We start from the raw sequence: 26,343 nt of genomic DNA, 5'->3' as shown, positions 1-26,343 counted from the left end.
CGTATGTAAACATTCAGTATGAATTTAAACATATAACGTCAATACTATCCTCGCACGAGGTAAACCGAGAAAATGCTCTAGGGGCAAGCCAGAATAAACGCGACGAGCGATGCGACGCGGCGCGACTCACGTTAAAGAATAACAATTATTATCAACAGGCTGTCAAATTGCACTGTCGCGTCGCATCGCATCTCTGGCTTGCCCCTTACGTTTCATTATACGCGTAGGGTTGAATAATACGTCACTCAGAATTATCATGTTTGTTACGGCCCTACCTTGTTTTAGTTGCATTTTTGTGGTATCGCCAATAAGAGAAAACAAAGAAAAGGAAATTGTAAGTAACTAAACCTTTACAATAAATATGCAAATTAACCCTGTAACGTCAAAAACGGAAAACCAAAAAAAAAAACATGCGCTCTGTCGACCAGCCTACTTTGATCGATCTAACATTTCTTTCCGTACGAAAATCGGTTTTCTTTGAATATATTTTTATGTATTGATTTGGATACTTTGTATGGGCCACATTTAGAAAAAAAACCCTCATAATTCATAATAAAGCCCATAATTTGTGAATCATAAGTGATAGAAAAATGGTTTCTTCGGCAAAGTTGCTCAAAATTAAATGCTCTACAACTTTGTGGAGCATTGCGAAGTTCTATACCGAAAAATTAAAAAGTTGATATTATGAACTTTTGAAATATAGGTACCATCCTAATTTCAATACATGGAAAAAAATCATCAAAAAATATGATTTTTTTTTCCCGAAGACACTGTATATCTAAAACTAATATATCTATATGTATATCTAACGACGATGGAGCTCGTTGTTTGAGATCCAGTTGTGAGGCCACCAGGCCCGAATTATATACCGCAGGCATCTGTTAATGAACACCTGCAGCCGTTGAGTGTTCTCCACTGATACACACCATGTTTCGCTAGCGTATAACAGCACAGATTTCACGTTAGAGTTGAAAATTCGTATTTTGGTGCGTTCACTTATCTGCCTGTTTTTCCAGATATTTCTTAAACTCGCAAAGGCAGCCCTTGCTTTCTTGATCCGTGCGCCTATGTCGATCTTGGTGCCGCCGTCTGACGCCATTTGGCTACCAAGATATTGGATGCTTTCAACATTCTCCACTGGTTGCCCGGCTACTGTGAAACTGGAAGGAGTCACCGTGTTTACATCCAACGATTTGGTTTTGTTGACGTTGATGACTAAACCTGCCGAAGAGGAGCGCTCGGCAAGGTCGTTGAGCTTACTCTGCATATCAGAGCGCCGTTGCGCGAGGAGTGCAACATCATCCGCCAATTCGAAGTCATTTAGGTGCTCCATGGTTATAGGCTGCCATAACAGCCCGCGGTTTGGTGCACGGTCAATCGCATCTACCAGAATCTCGTCGATTACGATGAGGAACAGTAACGGTGATAGAATACATCCTTGCCTCACACCAGCTACGGATAGGATCAGACAAGATTCCATTGTGCAGCCCTCTACACGAGAAGGCCTCGTACTGTGCCTCGATGAGGCCGATGATTTTCTCAGGAGCCCCCTTGTGTCTCAGGACGCCCCACATATTCTCGTGATTGAGACGGTCGAAAGCTTTTTCGTAGTCAATGAATACCAAGTAAAGGGACTCTTGGAATTCGTTGACCTGCTCCAGAATGATGCGGAGCGTGACAATATGGTCCACACAGGATCTTCCGGCACGGAATCCCGCTTGCTGCCGCCGGAGAGTCGCATCGATCTTCTCCTGAATCCGGGCTAGGATAATTTTGCACCCCCCCCCACAGACCAATTTTCTGGCTACGCCACTGCATCTTTAAGATAATTATCAGTAAGTAGAGGCGCTTATTTGGAGGTATAGAGCCTTAGGGAAGATCAATTAATTACGTAACGAAAAAAATCGACCATTTTCAAACCCCCCTCCTCCCCATGTCACTTTTTGTATGAAACACCTACAATTTTTGTATGAACGGTCACACTTCACTCAGCCCCTCTCCCCCTCTAAGCGTTACGTAATTTATGGATGCTCCCTTATGGTCAAACCTTCTAAAAGTGAGATGAAAAAATTATTTTTTTCATTTTACAACATGGAAGGTTTTCGGTTTTCGTATGCTAACCTTGGGCGTTTATTTATTTATAACCAGACTAAGGCCGGAGTGGCGTGTGGAGTGCATAGAAGTCTTCTCCATTCAGCACGGTCCATGCTGCCGTAATCTGGCAAAGTGACGTATACGCCATTTTACAAAAATGGTGTTAACAAGTAGTATTCATCGAACTCTTAAACAGCAAAATGGAAAACATGTACCGTCGTCGGGGGTGACAATGGGTCAAATGGGGGTGAGAATGGGTCACTGTTTCAAGTACTTAGAATGCTTGTAGAATAGATTAAATGTATCTGATGGCAAGAAGACTAAAATATAAGAGACCTTTTTGAAAGATTTTGCTATCCGACCTCCAGGCTGCCGGTGAGAGCGATGACCCATTCTCACCCCCCAGACCCATTGTCACCCCCGATGGCGGTATGTTGTAAAATGGCACATACGTCACTTTTTCAGATTACGGCAGCATGGCTGCACGTCGTCAACTACGCAGTCTGCGGAGGGTCCGCAAATCGACCTCCACCTGATCGATCCACCTTGCTCGATGTGCACCTCGCCTGTTTGTTCCCATTGGATCGATGTCGAGAACCATTTTCACCGGATTACTGTCCGACATTCTGGCTACGTGCCCGGCCCATCGGTGAACGATGGATGGTTCTCCCAACAGCTGACGCAACTCGTGGTTCATGCGCCTCCTCCACGCACCATCCGCCACCTGCACCCCACCATACATGGTACGCAGCACTTTCCTTTCGAAAACTCCCAGTGCGCGTTGGTTATCCACGAGCATTGTCTAGGTCTCGTGCCTGCAGAGAACTACCAGTCTAATAAGCGTTTTGTAGATAGCCAATTCGGTACGGCGGCGAGCTCTATTCGATCGGAGAGTTTTGCGGAGTCCAAATTACGTACGATTTCCTCCCATGATGCGTCATGATGTACACGAATTCTTCAACCTCCTTGATTTCGTCACCACCAATACAAACTTGTGGTGGGTGGCTTACGTTGCCCTCACTTGAGCCTCTTCCTTTTTTTCGTCGGCGAAACCAAATAACTGGACGGACTTCGTGAAAATCGTGCCACTCGTGTCAATCGCAGCCCTTCATATTACTCCCTCCAGGGCGCGTTTCGAAGGGACTCAAGAATGCCCCTGAAACTCGAACTACGCCCATCACCCGATCCATCGTCGCGTCGCCTTGATCAACCTATCAGTTTATCCGGAAATCCGTTTTCGTGCATTACCTGCCACAGCTGGTTCCGATCGATTGTATCATATGCGGATTTGAAGTCGATAAATAGATAATGTAATACCTGACGTACGGCGAACACCTGATCTGTGGTAGAGCATTCACCCTCAAATTCCACCTGGTACTGCCCACGAACTCTTTTGCAATTGGTGTTAGTCGCTGGCATAAAATTTTGGAGAGTACCTTGTAGGCGGCGTTCAGCAATGTGTTTGGTAGTTGCTACAACCCAGCTTATCTCCCTTTTTGTAGATGGGACACACGACACCTCCCATCCACTCCTGCGGCAGAACCTCATCCTCCCAAACCTAGTGCAGCGCACTAGCCAGTGCCTCATCACCATATTCTAACAGCTCTCCTGGTAGTTGGTCAACTCCAGGGGCTTAATTGTTTTTCAGCCGACCGATCTTCTCCTAGATTTACTGGGGCTTCGGAGCCGGAAGTCGCATGTCCTGCGCGCGTGCTCCTAGGTTCATTTCCATACCGCCACCGTTGTCTGCCTTATCGCCATTCAGGTGCTCTTCGTAGTGCTGAAGCCACCTTTGAATAACCTCACGCTCGTTTTCCGTTTATGTCCTTACACATATCGGGCTGTGGCACGTGGCCCTTACGTGAACAGTTTAACTTCTCATAGAACTTTCGTGCGTTATAAGCGCGGTGCAGTTGCTCCGTCTCTTCACGGTCTCGATCTTCCTGCTGACGCTCCGGAAAATCGAGTTTTGTCTGTTCCGCGCCCGTTCGCCCTCGTGCGGTGTTGTAGCAATCTCGCCCATGCTGCATTCTTCTCCTCAAGTAATTGCTCACATTCGCCGTCATACCAGTCGTTTCTCTGATGCGGAGGCATCGTGCGTACTGCAGCGGTTACGGTGCTTCCAATGGCGGATTGAAATCTCTCCAGCCATCTTCAAAAGACGCTGCGCCTAGATGCTCTTCCGTTGGGAGTGTCACTGCGCCAGCTTGGGCTAGTCTACCGCCCAATGTTTAGCCGCGGTGGACGACTCCGACGTGTGTTGTACATCGTCGAGATTTTCGAGCGCAGACATACTGCAGCGAGGTAGTGGTCGGCAGTGGTTCAAAGTGGTTCAATATTCGCACTGCGGTAAGTGCGTACGTTCGTGATGTCGGAGAAGAATTTACCGTCGATTAGAAGGTGGTCGATTTAGTTTTCCTTTTCTTGATTAGATGATTTCCATGTGGCCTTGTGGATATTCTTGCGGGGGAGGAAAGTGCTTTGGACATCCTTTCCGCGGGAATCTGCAAAATTTATGCATCGTTGGTCGTTGTCGTTCGATACGGTATACAGACAGACGGTCTGATGACTGGTCTGTACATTTCCTCCATTACTACCTAAGCGTTCATGTTACCAATGACGGTTTGGACGTCCCGCAGTGGACATCCATCGTATGTCTGCTACAGCTGTGCGTAGAACGCTTCTCTCTCGTCGTCGGGTCTCCCTTCGTGTGGGCTGTGCACGTTGATGACGCTATAGTTGAAGTATCGGCCTTTTATCCTTAGCTTGCACATCCTTGCGTTGATTGGCTGCCACCCAATCACGCGTTGGCGCATCTTTCCCAGTAATATGGAACCTGTTCCCAGCTCGTTGGTGGTGTCACAGCTATGATAGAATATAGCCGATCGATACCCGCTTTTCCACACTTTCTGTCATGTCCAGAAAAATTCCTGCAGCACTACGACGTCAAAGTTGCGGGGATGTAATTCATCATAGATTATCCTGTCGCAACCTGCGAAGCCTAGCGACTTGCAGTTCCATGTTCCAAGCTCCCAATCGTGATCCTTTATTCGTCGTCTAGGTCTTTTCCGCTTAAATCGAGTCGTATTAGCTCTTATATTGATCGTTATTGTTGGTTTTCCATGCGGCCTGCGCAAACCTTCTGTCTCGTTGGAGGGCCGTCGTGTCAGGGCTGATTAGTGTCCCACCTAACACCAGGACTTGGGCTTGTGCGGCAAATGGTCAGTTCCGATGCCCTTGGAGAAGTGTCCGGAGGCATCAAAATCGGCTATTTTCAAAATATTACAAGCTATAGCAATACGAGTATCAAACTTTAGCAAACTTTAGAAGAAGTGTCGTTTGGCTGAAAATAATTTGTCAGAAGACCATTTGGCCGAATAATACGTTAAGTTGAAATTTTCTTTTTCGCTCGACTGTAGTGTTAAGCTTATTTGGGAAATATTTGGCTTCGCAGTCTTGGAGGGAATTGAAAACTATGAAAACTATCTTTTGAAAACTATCTTTCTTCGTCAAATATGTTTCTGTGTGACGTGCAATATCAAATGGTTCAAATTTGGTCCGAATGAATTCTGCATCAGACACTTTGGACGATTTCTTGCTATCCGAAATTCGGTGTCTGGACTTGCTAATTTCGTCAAATATTTCCCAAAATGCATTTGGCCGAAAGTAATGTTTGGGTGAAACGGTTATACAATGGAATACAGCACCCTTATCTAACACATCGTTTGGCTGAAAAGTCGTTTGGCCGAATAGGTTATAAGGCCGAAAATGTCGTTTTGCCGAAATGGTTGTTTGACAGAAAGGGTCATTTGGTCCAACGGGCAAATATTGATTACTCGGGTACTTATTCAAAAGGACGTATGTGATTTTGTAAACAAAGATTCAAACGTCGATTTGTCGAATCTGATAGCACTCCCACGCAAACCGTTACCACAGACAGGTAGAGGAAGCCTTCGGCTACCTATTGGTAATGTTGGTTTGCGTGGGAGCGCCATCAGATTGGACAAATCGACGTTTGAATCTTTGTTTACAACGTCACATACGTCCTTTTGAATAAGTACCCGAGATTACAGAACGGATTTTATCAAGGGTTATATGGTCAAAAACATCCACCTGTTTGACCAAATAATAAACGACCATTTTGGCAACCTTTTGGGCCTGGCAACTTTTCCGGCTAGACGGGTTTTTGCTTAAAGGTTCTCTCGGCCAAATGACATATTTGGCCAAACACCTTTCCATAGATATGAGTAGCCCTGCTTTTGGCGGAAACAAAGTAAATTATCCGTGAGAATAAAAAAGACCGCTATACAATTTTACTCAGCACCTCAATAGATGAAGGTTAGAGTCATCTAGCCAAATTCCCGTTTGTACGAAATGGTATTAGGTCGAAAATGGTTTGACCAAAAATGACATTTGGCTGGAAGCGCAAAGGCACATTAGGTTGAACTTGTAATTTGGCCGAGAAGTTGTTTGCCCTAACAGTTCAATGCCATTGGCAGGAATGGTCGTGTGGTCGAAAAAGTCAGTAACCGAGTAGATCATTTGGCCGAGAATGCCGTTTGATAGATATCGTCATTTGACAGAATGAGCCATTTGGCCCGAAAATGACCTTTTTGCAAAACAACCATTTCGGCCAAACGGCATTTTCTGCCAAATGACCAACTCAAAAGAACGACTCTTCAGGCCGAAGGCCCATCTTAAGATGGACAATCGTCCAAATGGCCCTTTCTGCCACACGACCATTTCAACCAATGGAGCTATACGGCCAACTGTTTTTTATCAACCAAAGGAATTGTTCGACCAAATTACATTTTCGGGAAAATAATTTTAGACTAGATGGGCTTCAGAATGGTTTGTTCGGTTAAACGACAATACAGGCAAAACTCGAAATCTATAAATGTTAAGAAATGTCGTTTTAAAATTTTCACTGAGAAAACTCATACTATTTCCGTGCTTTGCCATCAAAATGTCAAAAATGCAAAATTTTGAGTTGTGACAGTATTACACAAAACCATCGATATAAGCTATAGAGGACTATTTTTGGTCATATAAGCGCTATATTCACCTTCAATGTTTGTTGGGTTGTTGCTTTGGGTATAATGGCTTACTGCCAAAGAACTTTTCTCCGAGTTGTTTTTTTTTATTTCAACGGGAAATCCTTTGAAATTTACACTCGAAGTTTTAAAAAAAGAAATTGTATTGAATTTTGAAGGTAATCATTGGTATTTACACGAAAAATTCTCTGGAGTTCTGACGTGATCTTCTAGGGATCAATTCAATTGAGAAAATCTATGGAAATACCTCTGAATCTTCGAAATTTCCATGGAAAATTCTGCGGACTTCTTCAAATTTGAATCAGCGTCAAAAATTATAGACCATCGGCGTGGCATGGCGGCGCTCGGATGCAAAAATGTCGGCGGCGACGCACACCTTCAATCTGGATGTCACTTGTATTCAAAATGCTGAAGTTTGAGATTTGATTGTCATAGTTTGTGATACATATTTTGAAAATGGCCGATTTTGATGCTTCCGAATGCTTGCACTAGGGCCTCGAAACTGATCGCAGGGTGGCCAATATGACCAGAACCATTCCCGGATGTCATAATCCAACTTGTCTTGCAAAATGCTGAAGTTTGATACCCATATTGCTTAAATGGAGAAAAAATATTGATCTTGCCCTTATTGGCGGTTCCCAAAGGGACACTTCGGGAAAACCTGTTGTTGGCCATTTTTGGAACAGGTGTCACCATATCAGTATAACAGTGATAAAATCAGGTCTATACGACAAAAAATGACGAAATGGCAGGCCGATCGGGTTAAGACAATAATGTTTTGATTTTTTTTCCATATTACATCGCATCAAAGAAACGTTCGACGAATTTTATGAACTGACGATCGTCTATCATTAAATTTTATGATTTCATGAAGACGACATAACCAGATAAGTAATTACAAAGAAAATAATCATGAATATACGGAAATTCATCAACTCATGAAACACTAATTTCTCCATATTTGAGAAGAATTATTTCCATGTTCCTTTAACAGTCATTTCTGTTCTATCGATCATGAGATTCCCACAGCCGTTATCATGACTGATGGTTGTCTTTCCGGGCAGAGCCATGAACAGAATAACATAACAAGATATGAACTTGATTGATATAAGAGATAAAAGAACAGGCAACAATATCAAAAATTTGTACCGAAATATCATTTAAATATCAAGATATGCTATGGATAAGAACAAACTAATGGCACATGATATTGATCACTTATTACAAATAGCATAACTTGATCTCCTCATGATATTTTAGTGCAAAATCTTGATATTGTTGTCTGATCTTTTATCTCTTATATCAATCAGGTCCATATCTTGTTATGTTATTCTGTTCATGGCTCTGCCCGAGAAGACAACCATCAGTCATGATAACGGCTGTGGGAATCTCATGATCGATAGAACAGAAATGACTGTTAAAGGAACATGGAAATAATTCTTCTCAAATATGGAGAAATTAGTGTTTCATGAGTTGATGACTTTCCGTATATTCATGATTATTTTCTTAGCAATTACTTATCTGGTTATGTCGTCTTCATGAAATCATAAAATTTAATGATAGACGATCGTTAGTTCATAAAATTCGTCGAACGTTTCTTTGATGCGATGTAATATGAAAAAAAAAATATCGCTTGCTTCTCTACCAGACCGTCCAGACCTCATACAATGTTAATTAAAGCTTGTACAAATTGATAGCATAATTGCAGTATGAGTCAGACACAACACAGGAAGTGCTGGCAATTAAATTTGTACGAGGGAATCCAATCCAAGTCAGGAGAATAAGTCTTTGTTTCCACACAACTGTGACTCGAATCATCTCACTAACGTTAAGTGGGCACGTAATCAAGCCACCAAAACGACCAAAGTTGAATGACAAAAGCTGTTTCTGTTTGTTTCTCAATTTCTAGTTGGTGCTCTCCACCGCAACGGTGGAACCTAAAATCTAAAAAACCTAAAATTTCACTCCTCACTGAGACATAGCGTCATCTCGTTGTTTGTGTACGGTACTGAAAGAACTCACTTTCTTTCACCTCGGTCCATTCTATTAGCATGTACCTTTTTTGAATGGCGTACATTGTTACATAGCCACTGTGTCAGTTCAGTCGTCGCTGGCAGATTCATTGCAAAGTTGCGAAAACTGAAATTTGACCATAGCTTTTTTAGTTTGGGAAAGATCCGGGCGCAATTCGCGCTTGTGTCCGGTCATACGCATTATAAATACAATTGTTAAACGGATGGATTGAACCAGTCGAACGGTGAGAGGACTTCCGCAAGCAGGACCCGTCAGGAGGTCATTTGATCGCAAGTGAACATTTTCGTGTGTTCTGGATCCGGGCCAATAAACGTCGGTGGCATTCTATGTGATGTGAAAGTGAATAATTGCATTAATATCGTTCAACAAACCAGCAGCTTATAAGGAATACTCATTTGTCTCCGCTGACGAATTTGAAGACTGAAGTCGTGATTTTAATAATGATTGTGGTGGAATCGAGTGCTGGGAATATGAAGATGCTCACGCAAATCACTGTAAGTGCATGTGATATAGAAATAATTTTTCGTATACGAAAATGCTACTCGGTGCAAATTATGAAATGAGAAGAACAAATGTAATTAGAACTATTTATTCAGAACAGTGAAAAATGGTGACATTTTATGATATTGAAGCAAGGAAAATATTTTCATGACATTTTCTGTAGTGTTACTGTTTCGTTATTACCCGTGAAATCGCATCAAATTTTTGCGAAACACATTTTTCCAATGCGAAAGAGAAGCTCGTGACTTTATGGAAGACCGAATTTGCAATAGAAAAAAAAATAAATCCCCTCATATTTCCCAACTATGTTTAGAAGAAAACCGTGTTGCAGGGGACTCAACTGTAAATTGATTAATTCGTACAGTGACCTATTTCCCGCACGATCTCCGTCTCTAAAACAAGTTCCACTCACGCTGGATGAAATCTCGTCACCGGGTCACTAACGTATCCACTCCAATTTTGGGCAGCACCGCTTCACCGTCCTCACCTCACCAGAACCACAATTATAGAACACATCACGTGAAACCCGTCAATAAATTCAGGAAGTTGCGGCCATTAACCCCAAATACAAATCGGCTGGCAGATGATGGTGGACGCTGTTTTAATGAGGCTCATTAAATGATCGTCCAGCTGAGTCAGTGGGAAACTATCAACCTCACTCCTAAAATGCTTGACCGCCGCTACAAGATCCATTCGCTCCTGCTGCGATAATGCCAATTGCCGCTGGGCACTTGATTGGGTGGGCGCCGCTATGGGTCACAAAGAAATTTGGCTACGAAAAGTTAATAACTCATTGTACAGTGCAGTGAGGTTATTCAAAGACCGCCCCACGATATGAAATTCGATTACCATTCGTTTGTGACCCATTGTAGGGTGGGTGGATCGACTCACGCAGATCGGTTGGCGGCAGGCGGCCGGCGCTTGCATTCGATGTGATGTGCTGATGCGATTGATCGGGACGGAGCGGCCTGCATCCGCCCAGGTGCAACAATATTTACGCGATAATTCGGTCACTCTCACAGAAAAACGTCGGTCGATCGTCGCCGTCGTCTTCGGTTGTGAAAAAAAGGCAAATCTCGCCCACCAGCCCCCGGAAAGTGGTTTTGTTTGGAAGCAATTGGTTTGAGAAGATTGTTTGCTTTCATTTGTAATTGACATCATCTTGAAGAGGACGATCGTCTTTGTTGAGTGACGGGACGCAGCGGAGGTTCGCTGGAACCTGTATCAATCGGTTTTTGGCGCAGAGAAACAAATTTGCCTGGCAAACAAAGTGTTTATTGCACATCGAAGTTTTGAGTGTGTAATTGAAGCCGAGATATTTAGCGAATAAGATGTTAAAATATTACTAGGGTGTGCCAATCAAGATTGTAAATTGTATTGATTCATTGTGTACATTATAATTTTTAATCTAGTGGTGCTTTAAATACTGACTTTTTCATTTGTTTTGCAAACATTACACACGTTTGGTTAAAAAAAGGGAATTGAGCCAATTTGTGACTTATACTCTTCTCCTGACTTTAAATGCTTAAAATTTTACTACGATTTCAAGCGTCATAAAATTCAACTCACAGATCAATGAAGCTTTGTGATGATGTGAGTTTGTGTGTCGATTTTTATTATTTTTGTTTTCCATTTGTCTATTTCCTCCAGAAGACAACCACCACCGACGACGCACAATAGAGTAGCTAGAACAAATGGCTAACCAAAACCCAATATTTGTTTTTTGGAATGTTTGCATAGTATTACATGTTTAGAATGTGTGATTGAAATTTTATAGCACTATCGGTCTCCGGGCCTTCTATCATATTCATTTTTTGAGTAAGGTACACCAGCGCAAGTTGAAATGTTTTTTTTTAAAGTTGAACTTTGAAGTGCTGTAAAAGAATCACCCTTTGATAAATTTTGAATCCGTTTGCAATGTTTGCTAGTTCGGGCCAAAAGCTATACATACAAAATAAGCAACCTTAGGGGCGATTCAAATATGATGTCCACTACTTTTCAGGATTTCTAGACTCCTCCTCTGTCACGCTTTTTTTGTATACCTAGTGCATGTATCGTCACAAAATCTTAGAGCCCCCCCCCCCTAAAAGTTGTGACATCATTTTTGAATGACCCCTTACGAAACATTTTTATAAATATTTTGAATACCGAAATTATTTTTTTATATGCATATATATATACTCAGTGAGACTCAAGATGCACGAGGTTGTAAAGGTGACTATACTACCAGGATTCGCATAAGAGTCCCGTGTAAAATTTTGACGATTTCGATTTTCTTTCAGAAATTAGCTTTAAATTGTCCCCTGTTTAAAGGAAACTGATAAAATAGTAGGCTTTGTTAGGCGGGCTTCGTGGCCGTGCGTTAAGCGACGACTGAGCGATCGTCTAGACGCATGTGCTATGGAGTGTAAGTTCGATTCCCGACCCGGTGAGGAGGAAACTTTTCGTGATCGAAAAATTCTCCACTGGTCCACTGGGTGTTATGTGTCCGTTGTCTAATGCTAGGTGTTAAGTGTTCAGTCTGTGCGACCCCTGGTCGAAGACAGTGTTCCTGCATTTTTATAATTTGAAAACCAAATGCCACTTGTGTTGTCTCATCTTTATATTTATTCGCATGAAAGTCACATTCCAGATTTGGATTAAATGAGTAGAAAAAAAGAAACTTAAATATGGTCCATTTGAATGTCCCATAGCATTATATACCGATAAAGAAGTAAAAGAAGTTTGAATAATTCAACGGCAAATTACTCAAGTCGGAGAAAACTGACACGGGACTCTCATGCGAATAAGGGCAGTATACAACCAAGTCACAAGCGTAATTTCCAAGGATCAAATTCTAGAGAACGCACTACGCTGCACATTGATTTGCTCTTACTCAGATTACTTTTCAGGATGGTTCATTATTTGATTCACGCTTGATCAGTTCGGTTGTGGCTTCTTTATAAATTCACGTTAGGTTTCGGTTGATAATCGATTGATCTTCGGCGAGAAATAAAAAAAAAAAGTTTGCCAAATTGTCTGGACGTTTCGGTCGAGTCACTGGCCTTCGACCATCTTCTGTGGACTAATCTTCCTGCCGCTTCCTTACTACACGGCCATTACTACTACTACTACTATCGCCGATGACAACTTGCCTACTTTTCACACCTGAAAAGTTATCAAATGATAATTCCAATTATTATCGTAGAAATGATTCAGCAAAACCCTGACTGATAGTGTACCTCTACAATCATCACCAACGAAAACTGGAACAGATACTAAGCATCCGCCACTAAGTCAGTCTAAAATCTCGATGGCTCATTACAGAAAACCCGTGACAGCTGGGCCGTCAAAGGCGTTTCGTGGTCATCCTATGGAGGAAGTCAGATAAGACGCGACAAAGAAGTTTGACAGTTTATTGATAATAATTGATATTCCTTCACGTCAGTTGGGTTGGGTCGGACTTTGCATTATTCCGACAGACACTTGGGAATCAGCAAAAACGAGCCGAAGAAAATTTCCCAGATCGCATCGATTCTCGATCCGATCTAGGATGTTTTCGGGTGGAAAACTGTAGCCGGCAAGGAGCGATCCGTGTTCAAAAGCACGTGGCTTAAGCACTCCACAAGGGAGACCACGGCTCAAGTTAATTTGCCCGGATGAGACTCTTTCAAGGCGAGTCCATTTAAATTTTCCCGATAAGGATTTATGGATCAGTCCTGCCAGCAACAACGAAACGTGCCAAATTGGGTCCACCCTATCTTCCATCCATACTTTACAGTCACACCACACACTCAAAGAATCGGTGAGAGCCCACCAGAACCTAATACACTCTAAGTGGGAGTGCGCCTCTCATCATCGGCAGACTCTCACCTCTCACCAACAACCATCAATATGCTGGAAGAAACATAAACAACCCACAGTCAAACTCAACATTGGAGGACGGGACACGAAACTACAAACAATTCGCAATTCGTGACGTTGAACACAATCAATTAACTAGAGACGAGCTCGGTGGTCTAGTGACTACCGCTTCTGCCTTGTAAGCAGGAGGTCATGGGTTCAATTCCAGGCTCGTCCCTTTCTTACTTTGTATTTCTATCTTAGTTCTTTCGGTGTTTCACGTTATACCAAAACGATTCCTACTGTTATAACCTTCCACGCAATCCCAAAACCTCCCGTGGCACCTATGAGAGGTCGTAGAGTTCTCTGCATCTTTCTTAAGTAGGTGTCCAACAAACCATCCTTTCCCTTCCTCAGCATTCGCAAGGACGTGGCCAGGACAGATCTCGACTATTGGAGAGTGCATTGCTTCCATCTAAGAGTTAGTGATTAGTCCCAAATCAATATCTGTGGTAACGGATGAAAGTGATGCTACTCTCATACAATAGTCTTGGCTTGTACCACCTACGAATTTGTGCGAACTGCTAAATGCTAATGCTAATGCTAATGCTAACACAATCAATTAACTAGGGAGCGGGCCCATTTGGGCAGCACCCCTATTCAATTAACAAATTAATTAACTCTACCCTATATGGCTAGGGAGACACATAGAAACATATTATTTACAAGGCATAATTTTATTATCTTAAAACTAACAGGATTGCATGTTGGTTCAGGGGCTGTTTATCGTTCGTTTGTTTTAGTATGTGTTTTCATTCATTTTCTACTCCCTAGCTTGTGTGCGGTTTCTCATTTCTTACTATCCCTATTCGTTTGTGCTCTGTGCTTACTCTTTAACGTGACGTCACTGATTTCTGCAGCTTAGCTGCTCATCGGTCTGCGCTCCTGGTATCGACGATAATTTTGGGTGGCGGCAAAACGGGCTCACACACGCATTTTCACGGGTCCGTGATGGTTGTCCCGTGATGGTGCTCCCGTGATGGTGTCAAGCGATCGTCGGTGGTTTTCCGACTTGAGAAAGATTAGCAGCACTTCAGTCTAAGACTGGCACAAAAGAACGTTCGTCCGCGGCGCCCTCCTCGGACGCCGCACTCCGATCAAAAAAGGTTTGCTGACTCACCGGTTTGTTGTGGGTTTTACGTAACCTGACCCAGTCGATGACCTGCCGGTGGAGTCGACGCTCCCGGCTTGTTGACTTTTTTTCCTGACTGATAAAAAACATGCTCGACACCCTGGGCATAGTGTATCCATTATATTTGCCTCTCAAGATACATCCTAATGCAATTTCGAGCATAGAAAGCTTCCAATTAATAACTAAACCAGACTCGAATAACTATAATAAAAGAGTATTAAATCAAATAAACAAAATAACTAAAGAAATGCTACTAAATTACTAGGGGAGGAGGTTCGGTTGTGGGCACCGTTCGGTTATGGGCACCCCTATGTATCTTTTGACAGATAAGAGATGCTGTCATTCTGACAACCGTCATTTGTTTGCTATAATAGCATGATGTTTGTGCTCAATATCAAACCGGATGGGCATCTCTACTTTGAACTAGAAACAAATAAATTTTTCGCGCAAGAAAAATAACACGAAAGTTTTTTTTGGCCTTTTTCAATGTGTCATAAATTAAAGGATTTAATTCAAAAAGTGAGTTCTAATGCGTATTTACACAGTGAATTTAATCTATTTTGAGGCCCAATGTCGATTGCCATCAAAATTTAAGCGCGATTTTTTTTTCTTTTCGTTCCAAAAAGGCTGCGAAATTCGGTTATGGGCACCTTTATTGGTTCGGTTATGGGCACCCTCATTTTATTGATAAATCATTCAATATCGTTTTACTTGTCCCTTAACTTATTTTTAATAACGTTTTAAGGCAGTTTTTATAATTAGTTTGACATAATTGTTCGAAATAATGAGTTTATTTAATATTTTTGTTCTTTGGGCATGTCTAGTCATTATACACACACTTTTTGGAACAAAGCGTTGACCGATTTGCTTGCAACAAGTTGCATTCGACGGGGAATGCTTTCCCATTGTTTCCTATTGAAAATTGGTCAGATCGGACTATGGGATCAAAATTTATGGCCAAAATATTATTTTTTGAAATGAACGAGAAAGGCACTATTGCCGCTAGGGTGATAGGCTAGGATTTTTTTGACTGTGATGCATACCAATAAAACGTAAATCAATGAAAAATTAAAACCCATTTACCTAAAGTGCTATTTAGACCTTTCTTATGTGATTTTTTCAACATCCTCCTTAATGCACCGAGGGAGGCATCATCACTGCTAGGTGAATTGATTTGAGTTTTTTTTAGCGTCTCCTGGCTTTTAGAATGAATGAACTATTCCTTGTCTTTAAATCTGGGTGGTTTTTATTCATGCTTCTTTATTTTTAGCTAAGTTTTCAAGGGTGCCCACAACCGAACCACGAAATGAAAATGTCCAAAAATGTCAAATTTTCTAAATTGTCAATCTTTTTTTCTAAATCGATGAAATCATATTAATTTCTTTGCTAGTAGTTATAAGTTTAGCTTTCGATTGCTATGCAAATGTCGACATAAGATCAACCAGGGCCAAAGTTATGGACCAAACACAAAAGGGTGCCCACAACCGAACCTCCTCCCCTAAGTTGAAAAGCAGGCGAAGTATCATTTGGAAGTAGTGCTATGAAAAAAGAAGCTTGCGATCCACTTACGATATTGACTGAATCACTGAAAACAATTGCTAAACTGTTAGCAAGTTTTCAATAGTAATTACAGTATTGACCCAATTTTGTCACTCCCCGATTTGTCTACCCCCGATTTTATCACGTTTTCGACCCGATTTTATCACGTTTTCGACCCGATTTTGTCACCCCAAAAAAAAATTGTCATTATTTTTATTTTCGTAAATAATACCACAAACAACATTGACTTTCACCGCCTGTAGTTTATTACGAACGACTTCAAAGTACCTGGGAAATATTCTGTAAGCTATTTCGACAAGAAATAACGGGTACCGTTCACGCATTTGGCCTTTCCAAGGCAAAAAATTATTCATAGTAGTGGAATTAATTAAAAAATTGGAAATATTTTTTTTTTCAATTTTATCACATACCCTGTTTTATCACCCCAAAATTCACCAGGTGGGTGATAAAATCGGGATATTACTGTATTATTATACATAAATATTGTAACACACTGGAGTCGGCTTTCACGCGAATAATATGAGCCGCGTAAATAAAAAAACAACGTAAAAATCGCGTAAATATCAAAATGTGTCTTAATAAACCGCGTAAATCCCAAAATTCGAGTGAAAAAAAAACGCACGAAGAGCAATTCGGGTAAAAAACACGTAAAATTCGGCTTCATGAAGCGTTGACTCTTCCTTGATCGAATGGTCCAAGAAAATTGAAAATCCATCCTGAAACGGCTGAGATATCAACGATCAAAGTCTATCATATTTTCGTGACGTTTTTCTATTTTTTTGCAATCGTAAAGTGTACCCCGATATAGAAAAGACAGACGTAGGTAGTTCTACGTTAATAAAATGATACTTATGTGTATTATTTGCAGTTGCTGCGACGTTCTCCGTAAACCTGGCAATGGGGTGGGCGGATTGGATCTGCTGCCGAATACGGTACCAGTGTTGCTAATACGAATAACGAGTCATCCGTTGAAAGTGATCTCAGTATTTCTGCTACTTGCATTATAGTCTCTGGTTACATAGGGGAACTGTTCCATTTTCCATCTCACTGAGCATATATTCATCTCATCGCTAAACAAAGAAATACGGCACCAATTTCGTCGCTTCTTTTTGATAACATGCGTGCTCACTGCTGAAAAAATCACAAAAATAATAAACAAACCAAATACCTTTTCATTGTTTCGTTTTTCGTGAGACCAATATCGGAGCTATGAGATGAAGTTCAGGAGCAGTAACCCTATATAGAGTAGACCTGTGCGCCGGTCATATAATCGGCGGCGGCGGCGACCACACTTTTGCCCCGGCGGCACGCTGTTGGCTTTTATCGGCGGCGACGGCGTGAGCCGGCGTGGATGAAAAAATCAATGGCCAAAAAAATCAATTTTAACGCGGATTTTTTAATTCACGCGGTTTTGATTCACACGGTACGAATCGCTCGTATAAAAATCGACTTCAGTGGATCAAAATTGTGACAGTTTACTTCCCACCTCGCGTTCTTGTATGCACGAATCTCAATAGATGATCAACATAACTAAAATGAGCTCTCGCTGAGTAAGACTGGGGCACGATGACCTATCAAATTGAATATTTTCCTTAAAAGTTTGGTTGAATATGACAAAAAAAAGTTCTTGGTGGGTTCCTGAAGAGATTTCCGGAGGAAACTATGATTTTTTTTGACGTTTCATTAGAAATTCCTTTGTAAAACCCTATACGAAATTCTGTGGAAACTCATATAGGCATTTTTTCAAAAACCATTAAGACTCTCTTTGGGAAATTCCTTTAGTAAAACCACAGGTAAAACCATAGAATATTCTTTCAGGATTTCATTTGGAAATTTATTAAGGAATGAAATAGTTTCCGAAAAAAAATCCTAAAACAATTTCCGAAGAAATTGTTGAAAAAATCTTTGAAGGGGTTCAAAAAGGACTCTCCGAGGGAATAGCGAAAAGAGTTTGTAAAGACATTCCTGGCAAAATTTTTGAAGTAATTTTCAAAATAACTTAGTGTAAAAATACTACGTCCGAACTTGGCCAACTTCACTATTGATTCAAAGACGGACTTCCCACAAACCACACCAAGGAAATACAAAACCGAACTAGCTTGTTCCTTGCTAAAAGTAGACTCGTTTATTCGTCATAAGGAACAAAGGTTTGGGCACGCAGGCCTTGCTTATTATATGTATAGGTATTTTATAATTTTGCCTGGAAGCACCGACATCAAAAAAAGTTTACATTAGGGAACCAAAGGGATTCCCGCAGAAAAAAAAAAGAATCTTTTCAGTAAATTTCGAAAAAAATGTTCTAGGGAATACCTAGAAGAATTTCCGAATGGTTCCCAAAAGCAATTTCCGAAGAAATTTCTTTGAATGAATTTCTGAAGAGATTCCCGAAAAAATCAAAAGAAATGGAGAATGTTCCCAAGTAACATTTTAAGTTTTACAACGCTCTTGAAGACCATAATTTACTCTTCAAGAGTGTTATAAAACCTGCATAAAAACAAAATGTTACTAGGTTTGAGACAGAATTACTGAGGGAAATGACCAAGAACTTCTTCCTTAAGTTACCGAAGAATTTTCAAAGGATTACCCGTAGAAATTCCCAAGGAATTACTTAAGGTAGTTCTGAAAGAATTCCTATGGGAATTTCAGGAAAAGATGCCAAAGAACTTGCTAAGGAACCCATAGAGGAATTTCTTAAAAATTTCCAACGTTTTTTTTTTCTAAAAAATCCGGAGGAATTCCTAAAATAATCCTCCATATTAATTTCCGAAAAAAAACCTAAGCAAACTTTCAAAGACTAAACATATTTCCGAAGGAATCTGTAAATGAATTTCTGAAGGAATTTTTAGAGAAATTCTGAAATATTTGCAGTCGATATTTCAAAAAAGATTTGCGAATGATTTTCTGAAGGTACATCCAAAAGAATTTCTAAGAGAGTTACTAAAGAATTCCTAAAGGATTTTATGAAGAAATTCCTAAATCAATTTCCTACGACATTTTTAAAGGAATTTTCAGAAGAACGAACCTCAACAAATTTCCTATGGTTTTCTTAAACAAAGAAATACGTGTAAGAAAATTCTGACGTAATTCCTGAGGAAAATTTTAAGGAATATCCGAAAGAATTTCCGAAGAACTTTCTGGAATTCGTTTCCGGAGGAGTTTTTGTAGATCTTTTTGAGGCAATTTCCTAGGGAATTCCTGGACGAATCTTCAAAGGAATCTCTGGAGGAAATTGCGAATAAATTACTGGGAAAAATTCCAAAGGAATTCTTGAAGAAATCTAGGAATTACTCAGAAGTACCAGTAGGCATTTTTTCTGAAATTCTATTGGAAATTTCTTCGAAATTTCTTTCAAGAATTCCTTCGGAAATTCCATCATAAAATACTTCAAAATACCTTTATGGATTTATCTGGAAATTCCTGTAGAAACTCTTTAGAGAAGTATTTTACCTTCAAAAACCCTTTTTAAGTTCCTTTAAGATTTATTTTCGAAAATCAATTCAGGTTCTCTTTTGGGAATGCCTTCAACAATTTATTTGGAAATTCCGGCACTAAACCTAAACCAAATTTCTTCAAAAACGCCTCCAATAATTTATTTGGGAACTCCTCCAGAATTTTATTTCTTAAATAATCAAAAAAATACCGCCCAGAATTCCTTCGGATATTCCTCCAGGGACTTCTTTAAAAGATTATTCGAAAAACCTCCGAAATTTCCTTCGGAGATTTCTCCAGATTTTTTTCGGTAGATCTCCCAGGAAAACCTTTGAAATTTATTGAAAATGAAGTTGTTTGCGATGTTACTTATTGAATTTTCGAAAAAAAAAATCTAAAAATAAACAACAAACACTAAAAGACTTTCGGAAAGATGAAGGCGTATGAATATCTTGAAGAATTTTTTCTAGCGATTCATGAAATAAGGCCGATACAAATATTGAATTAACATTTTGTCCTACTGATCTCCGAAAGGTCAAGGGGCAAGGGGGTTTGGCAAAAAAATCCGAGGAGGAGGTAGATTTTAAATATTTGTATCGGCCTAATTGCCGAAACAATTTCAAAACGAAAAATTTCCGAAAAAATCCTCAAAATCTCCTAAAAAAACGAATGGAATTTTTTAAGGAGTTCCTTAAGTATTTTTCTGGAGTATTTTTCGAAGGAATTCATAAATGAATGTTTAAACGATATTCTCAGAAATTTCAGGAATTTTACAAAACAGTATTAAATTATTTCAAGACAATAAAATAAAATTAAATTTTCGTAATGTTTGAAAATACCTGACGTTTTAACTAATTAAATTGACTAAATAATATGCAGCGAGACAACACCCCAGTTCTGGGTTACAATAGCTGTGAATAAAAAAATAAGAACCGCTTTTAACTGATGCTCGTAATATTTGCACAGCAATATTTGCTTTGCTGATGCTCAGCAAGTGGTTTTGTAATATTCAGAAATTGATTTCAAAATATAAATTACTTACTTAATTGATTTCAAAATATAAATTACTTATTCGGGGGTCGGAACAAAAAAATCGGTTAAACGTTTACAGTTGGGATTTAAATATTTTACTAAATCAGTTTGCATTATAAGCCAACTATCCTAATAGCACAAATCTAAAAACAAAGAAAACTGATTTAATAAGTTGATTTAAATAAATAAAAATAAATATTGTCAAAATTACTAATGTGCAACTTAACTTAACATTTCTAAACTGCAATAATTTACCTGCACCAATGCCAGATCCTTTAAGAATGGGAACGCTTTGGGCATGTATCCAGGCCCCACAAAAGTTTATGAACCACAACAAACCAATTTTGCGAGTCACCTGCAAGTTTAGGTGCCCGACTGAATGAGGCCTTGGCTTAACGCATTCCAAAGATCAATATAACAATTTATGTATTATTAGCTATACTAGAGAAGGCCTCATTCAAACTCTCAAACTAATCAACCAACTTATTAATTTAAGATTTGATATTGAATTATGTCGAGAGACATCTTAACAACATTAATGAACTATCATAAGACTAGTTTAGTACTATTCCCATTAACTCCAACGCGCTGTATTTCTTCACAGATACGTATTTCGACCTCAATTTTTAGGCCGTTTTCAGTGTCTCGTGATGGCTCGACTCGACTTAAGTTAATTGATTTTTTATTGTGTGGCGTGGCAAAATTATGATCGGCGGCGTGCCGACCCAAAATCGTCGTCGGCGGCGGCGGCGCGAGTTAAACCACCGGCGGCGGCGGCGTGGCGCGGCGGCGCACAGGTCTACTTTACATACCAAAGTAGCACGCGCAACATATTCTAAAAAACACTTTGTTTCCATTGGAGGATGAAGGCTGCATGAAGAAGAAGAAGTCGAAGGATGATATTTATTAAAAATTGCACCTTTTTTTATCTCTAAAGTTCTAGAAGTAAATCAGGGGTTGGACTTTTCTTATATTGTATAACTAACACATCATTTCTTTCTTGATTTTTATTGTGTGATATTGCACTTTATACATATGTAGTAAAAGAAAAGTCCAACCCCGTACTGCAAACCGTTTTTAATTAAATTACTTCTAGATTTTTTTAAAGGGTTTTAAAACATATCCGTTTGCTTTCCCGTACTTTCCCTTTTACGTCTTCTTCTTCTTCATGCAACCGTTATTCGTAAATTGAAATCAAACCCCGTTGATCTTAAGGTTCTCCGAAAAGGGCGAAACCCCTCCCTATCTGGAATTATGAAATCTCTATGCAATCCAGAACATCACTTCAGATTCTCGGCATGTCTATCAAGTAATATCGCGAAGTAAGTTGAATGAAATATTCCCTTGAAAACGTATCAGAAAAATCTTATTCTACGCTTTTAGAAGTACTAAACAATTCCTCGGCGGTTGCAAAATTCCGAAATCCTGAGAATTGTTATCAAAACATGGAAAATGCAATAAATAGCTCCGCTCAGGCCAGATTCGTACCTACAACTTAGTGAATAAAAGGCCTGAATCAAGACCTCGTCTCTATAAAAGCTTCGTTATACAATATGCACAACATGTTTCAGATTTATTTCGCTTGTTAGATTTTCGCTTCAAACGCTAAAGGTTTACAAACAACCATGCGTTCACCGTTTATTTCTCATGTAATTAGGTCATTTAGTAGCATTCTTATTGCGTTTTATCCCAGAAATTTTTTTAAACATATTTCAACACTTTAGAAAGTCAAAAAATCTAGTCATCAGAATAGGAGTCAGTGTGTGTGGAAATGATTCGAAATACCGGACTAAAATACAGGACTCGTTAGTTGGGTGAATCATTTTTTCTTTAACTATTTTTTTCTCCTTTATGGAAAAGTTTGATACACAGGTTTCAAACCGTTTAAGTGAAGAAAGATTTTGCTCTGTAGAATTTTATAAATTAATTGAATTTATCATGCCATTTCAATATTGAATGAAAATAATTACCCAGATACATATCTTTTTCCTCTTTCTTTGCTTCCTTATTGGTTAAGATAGGCCATACAATATTAACGCCTCATACTTTGAAATCCATTAAGTAAATGAACACTAAACTCAAGCTCTAGTGTAAGCGTTTAAACTCAATTCATTCATGCTTTTAAAAAAACATCGACAACTATCGTTCGTACATTTGTATTCATATTACTATCGTGAATACTCTTACGCATACAATAATGAGATTCTAACCCATTCTTCAGGAAAATCGTCTGTTCTAAAACCGTGTTCCAACAAGGTTGATCTGGAGATACATTAAGTATTTATCTATTCTGAGGATCATCGAACAACGAAAAGTTTAATACTTAGTTTGCTGAAAAGTCATTCAAGTGACATATGGAACATTATGAAATTTGTTTTAAATAATTTTAAAAGCAATCCTGTCACTTATCTATTTCTTGTTTCCAATTTTATAGATTACTCTAGCGTTGATCGTCGCCTGTACGTATGCTAGCAGCACAAACAGCACCCACCACGTTGCCGCGCAACATCCACCATCAAAACATCGCACGGCGCGACTTGTACGCGAGTTTCCGTCATCTGTTGAGCCTCGGATGCAAAGCATCGAATACCCATCGTACAACATCCCCAACCCATATGGTAGGAGTAAACGGTTTTTGATTTCTTTTCTGGATCCTGACCCGTTGAATCCATTCACTCCTTTCAGGCCCCGGGACATATGCTTTCGGATATGAAATCGAGGACCCACAAACAGGGAATGTGCAATTTAGAGATGAGGAAAAGCTGCAGAACGGTACCGTCCGAGGTTCATATGGGTACATGCAACCGGACGGCAGTGTAATCATCACTCGGTTCTTGGCAGATTTTCTGGGTTATCGGTAATTTATGTAAAGACATTTTAATGTTTGGAAATATTAAATACTACCCTATTTTCAGTGCAACCACCGAGATCAGGAGAGCAGATGGCCAAACAGTTGCTTCTTTTCCAGGTCGATCACCGATGCCCTACAACCCAGCTATAAATCCGGATTTCATTGACCCTCAATATAATGCAGCTATTCTCAGTCACATCAAAAATCAACAGTTTAACCCGTCGCAAGGATTAGTCCAATACCCCAATGGGATCGCTCCAAATTTCCCAATGCAGGATATATCCGTTGGTCCTCCTGGACCCGTGTCTTATGATTCCTCAACGAACGGAAATAACGGAAATTTCTTTTCGAATTTCTTCAATCAATTTCCTTCTAATTTAAGCCCTGCCAATATCTACAACAACCTGCAATCTACTTTTCCGAATCTCATTCCGCAGCAAAACCCTTTAAACACATTTGCTACTAACGTTCAAAATGGTTTCCAGCAGTTCACACAGAACAATCCATTCGGAAATTTCGTTAGTAACGCCCAGTCCCAGTTCCAGCAAAACAATCCATTCGCTGGATGGTTCAACAGGAACCGTTTCGGTCAGCAACAACAAGCACAGCAACTTCAAGATACGTCTCAGCTGTTTTTGCAGCAGCAGCAACAGCAACAGTCCCTACCTCTCGGCTACACGGGATTGAACGGTTTAGGGGCGTCGAATTACCTGTCGGGGCATAGAGTTCCCACCACGAAGCGCCGGCGAATCATCGGCACCACCAAGCGAAGGAAGCATGGTCTCAAGACGCGCGATGACGACACCGATTGGTTGGAGGAGTTTCTGGAAAGCCGCAAACGCGAGATGATCTATGGATTGACGACGACCACTCCGGAATCGGTACTGAAGGAGGCGAACGTTAGCAGCAATAAAGTCGCTGTTTGAAGTGAAGTTGGGGGAGGAAATGTTCGAATTCAACCCAATTTCATATAATGGTGAGAAGCGGAATCTTTCCGAAAATGCCGAACTGAGAGTTTCCAAAAAATGACGATTTTTTTTATGGATAAGGTTATTTATTGTATTTATTGATCAATAATTTATTGTAGCTAAGGATGATGAAAATAAATGTTTAAAATAATGTTTTGGAGTATGGTATTGTTACTGGCATGATAATGGGCGAGGCTATCAAAGATAGTCTGAAGATAACAAAAAAAGCATTTAAAATATGTACAGGATATACTATCACTTTTAAATTTATTCTGGAGCACACTTAATCTGTTCCTCAGGCTTCCAAAGTAGTTGAACTCGATTTATGCCCTTTTGAATCAAATATCTCCCCAGTAAAGGTATTTTCATTTTCAACGAAGTTTTTCTCTCATGTATATTTTAGTTTTACTATGGAGTTAATGCGTGTTTTTCTAATAATAATGTTGTTTTTTAGGGTTTGCAAACTTTGCGTTTGAATGCGAATTATAAAGCAAAGATAATTTGCAATTTGATACAAGCAAATGTATAACTGAAAACGCCAACAAATGATAACACTGATTGACGATAAAACCTGTATCTTAATACTTTCGCCTCTAATGCTATCATGAACATGTACGTCCAAGTTTGGAAGATGATATTAGCATTTCCATATCACTGTATCTTAATGCTTATGAGTTTCATTAGCAAGGTCACAACTAGTGACTATCTATTTTCGATTGATAAAAATAATCTAAGATTATTAGATCATAAATATGTGAACTTTTCATTTTAGGGGTTCGTCGCTTATATATTTCTTTCATATCCTTTGAAGTACAATTGCATATTTTATGTTTATATTATGAAGAATATAAATAAGACTCACGATTCAAGGGCTGCACTTTCTAATAATTAACTACCATGATTTGCTACATACTAATTATTATTATTATTTATTCAGACTAAGGCCGAAGTGGCCTGTGCGGTATATAAGAGTCTTCTCCATTCGGCTCGGTCCATGGCTACACGCCGCCAACCACGCAGTCTACGGAGGGTCCGCAAGTCATCTTCCACCTGATCTATCCACCTTGTCCGCTGCGCACCTCGCCTTCTTGTGCCTGTCGGATCGTTGTCGAGAACCATTTTCACCGGGTTACTATCCGAAATTCTGGCTACGTGCTCGGCCCACCGCAGTCGTCCGATTTTCGCGGTGTGAACGATGGATGGTTCTCCCAGCAGCTGATGCATCTCGTGGTTCATTCGCCTCCTCCAGTACCGTCCGCCATCTGCACCCCACCATAGATGGTACGCAGCACTTTCCTTTCGAAAACTCCAAGTGCGCGTTGGTCCTCCACGAGCATCGTCCAGGTCTCGTGTCCGTAGAGGACTACCGGTCTGATGAGCGTTTTGTAGATTGTCAGTTTGGTACGGCGGCGAACTATATTCGATCGGAGCGTCTTGCGGAGTCCAAAATATGTACGGTTTCCAGCCACTATACGGCTCCGAATTTCTCTGCTGGTATCATTTTCGGTAGTCACCAGTGAGCCCAAGTACACAAATTCTTCTACCACCTCGATTTCGTCACCACCGATGCAAACTCGCGGTGGGTGGCTCACATTGTCTTCTCTTGAACCTCTTCCTATCATGTACTTCGTCTTCGACGTGTTGATGACTAGTCCGACCCGCTTGGCTTCCCTCTTCAGTCTGATGTAGGCTTCCTCCATACTCTCAAAGTTACGTGCCATAATATCTATGTCGTCGGCGAAGCCAAATAGCTGGACGGACTTATTGAAAATTGTACCCCTCGTGTTAATCCCTGCTATTCATATT

General features: G+C 40.2%; 1 protein-coding gene across 1 annotated transcript; it reads left to right on the top strand.

Moving 5' to 3' along the window:
• Positions 1–9,157: 9,157 nt before the first annotated feature.
• Positions 9,158–24,635, top strand: LOC134209479 (uncharacterized). Its single transcript, XM_062685463.1, has 4 exons — positions 9,158–9,676; positions 23,153–23,336; positions 23,404–23,575; positions 23,634–24,635. Exons 1-4 carry the CDS (start codon positions 9,623–9,625, stop codon positions 24,493–24,495), a joined length of 1,272 nt encoding a protein of 423 aa, XP_062541447.1. The 5' UTR covers positions 9,158–9,622; the 3' UTR covers positions 24,496–24,635.
• The last annotated feature ends 1,708 nt before the right edge of the window (positions 24,636–26,343 follow it).

The sequence above is a fragment of the Armigeres subalbatus genome, chromosome 2 (assembly GCF_024139115.2).
Source record: "Armigeres subalbatus isolate Guangzhou_Male chromosome 2, GZ_Asu_2, whole genome shotgun sequence".
Classification (NCBI taxonomy): Eukaryota; Metazoa; Arthropoda; class Insecta; order Diptera; family Culicidae; genus Armigeres; species Armigeres subalbatus.
Note: the sequence above shows the minus strand (reverse complement) of the source record. Positions and strands in the feature narration are given on the sequence as shown.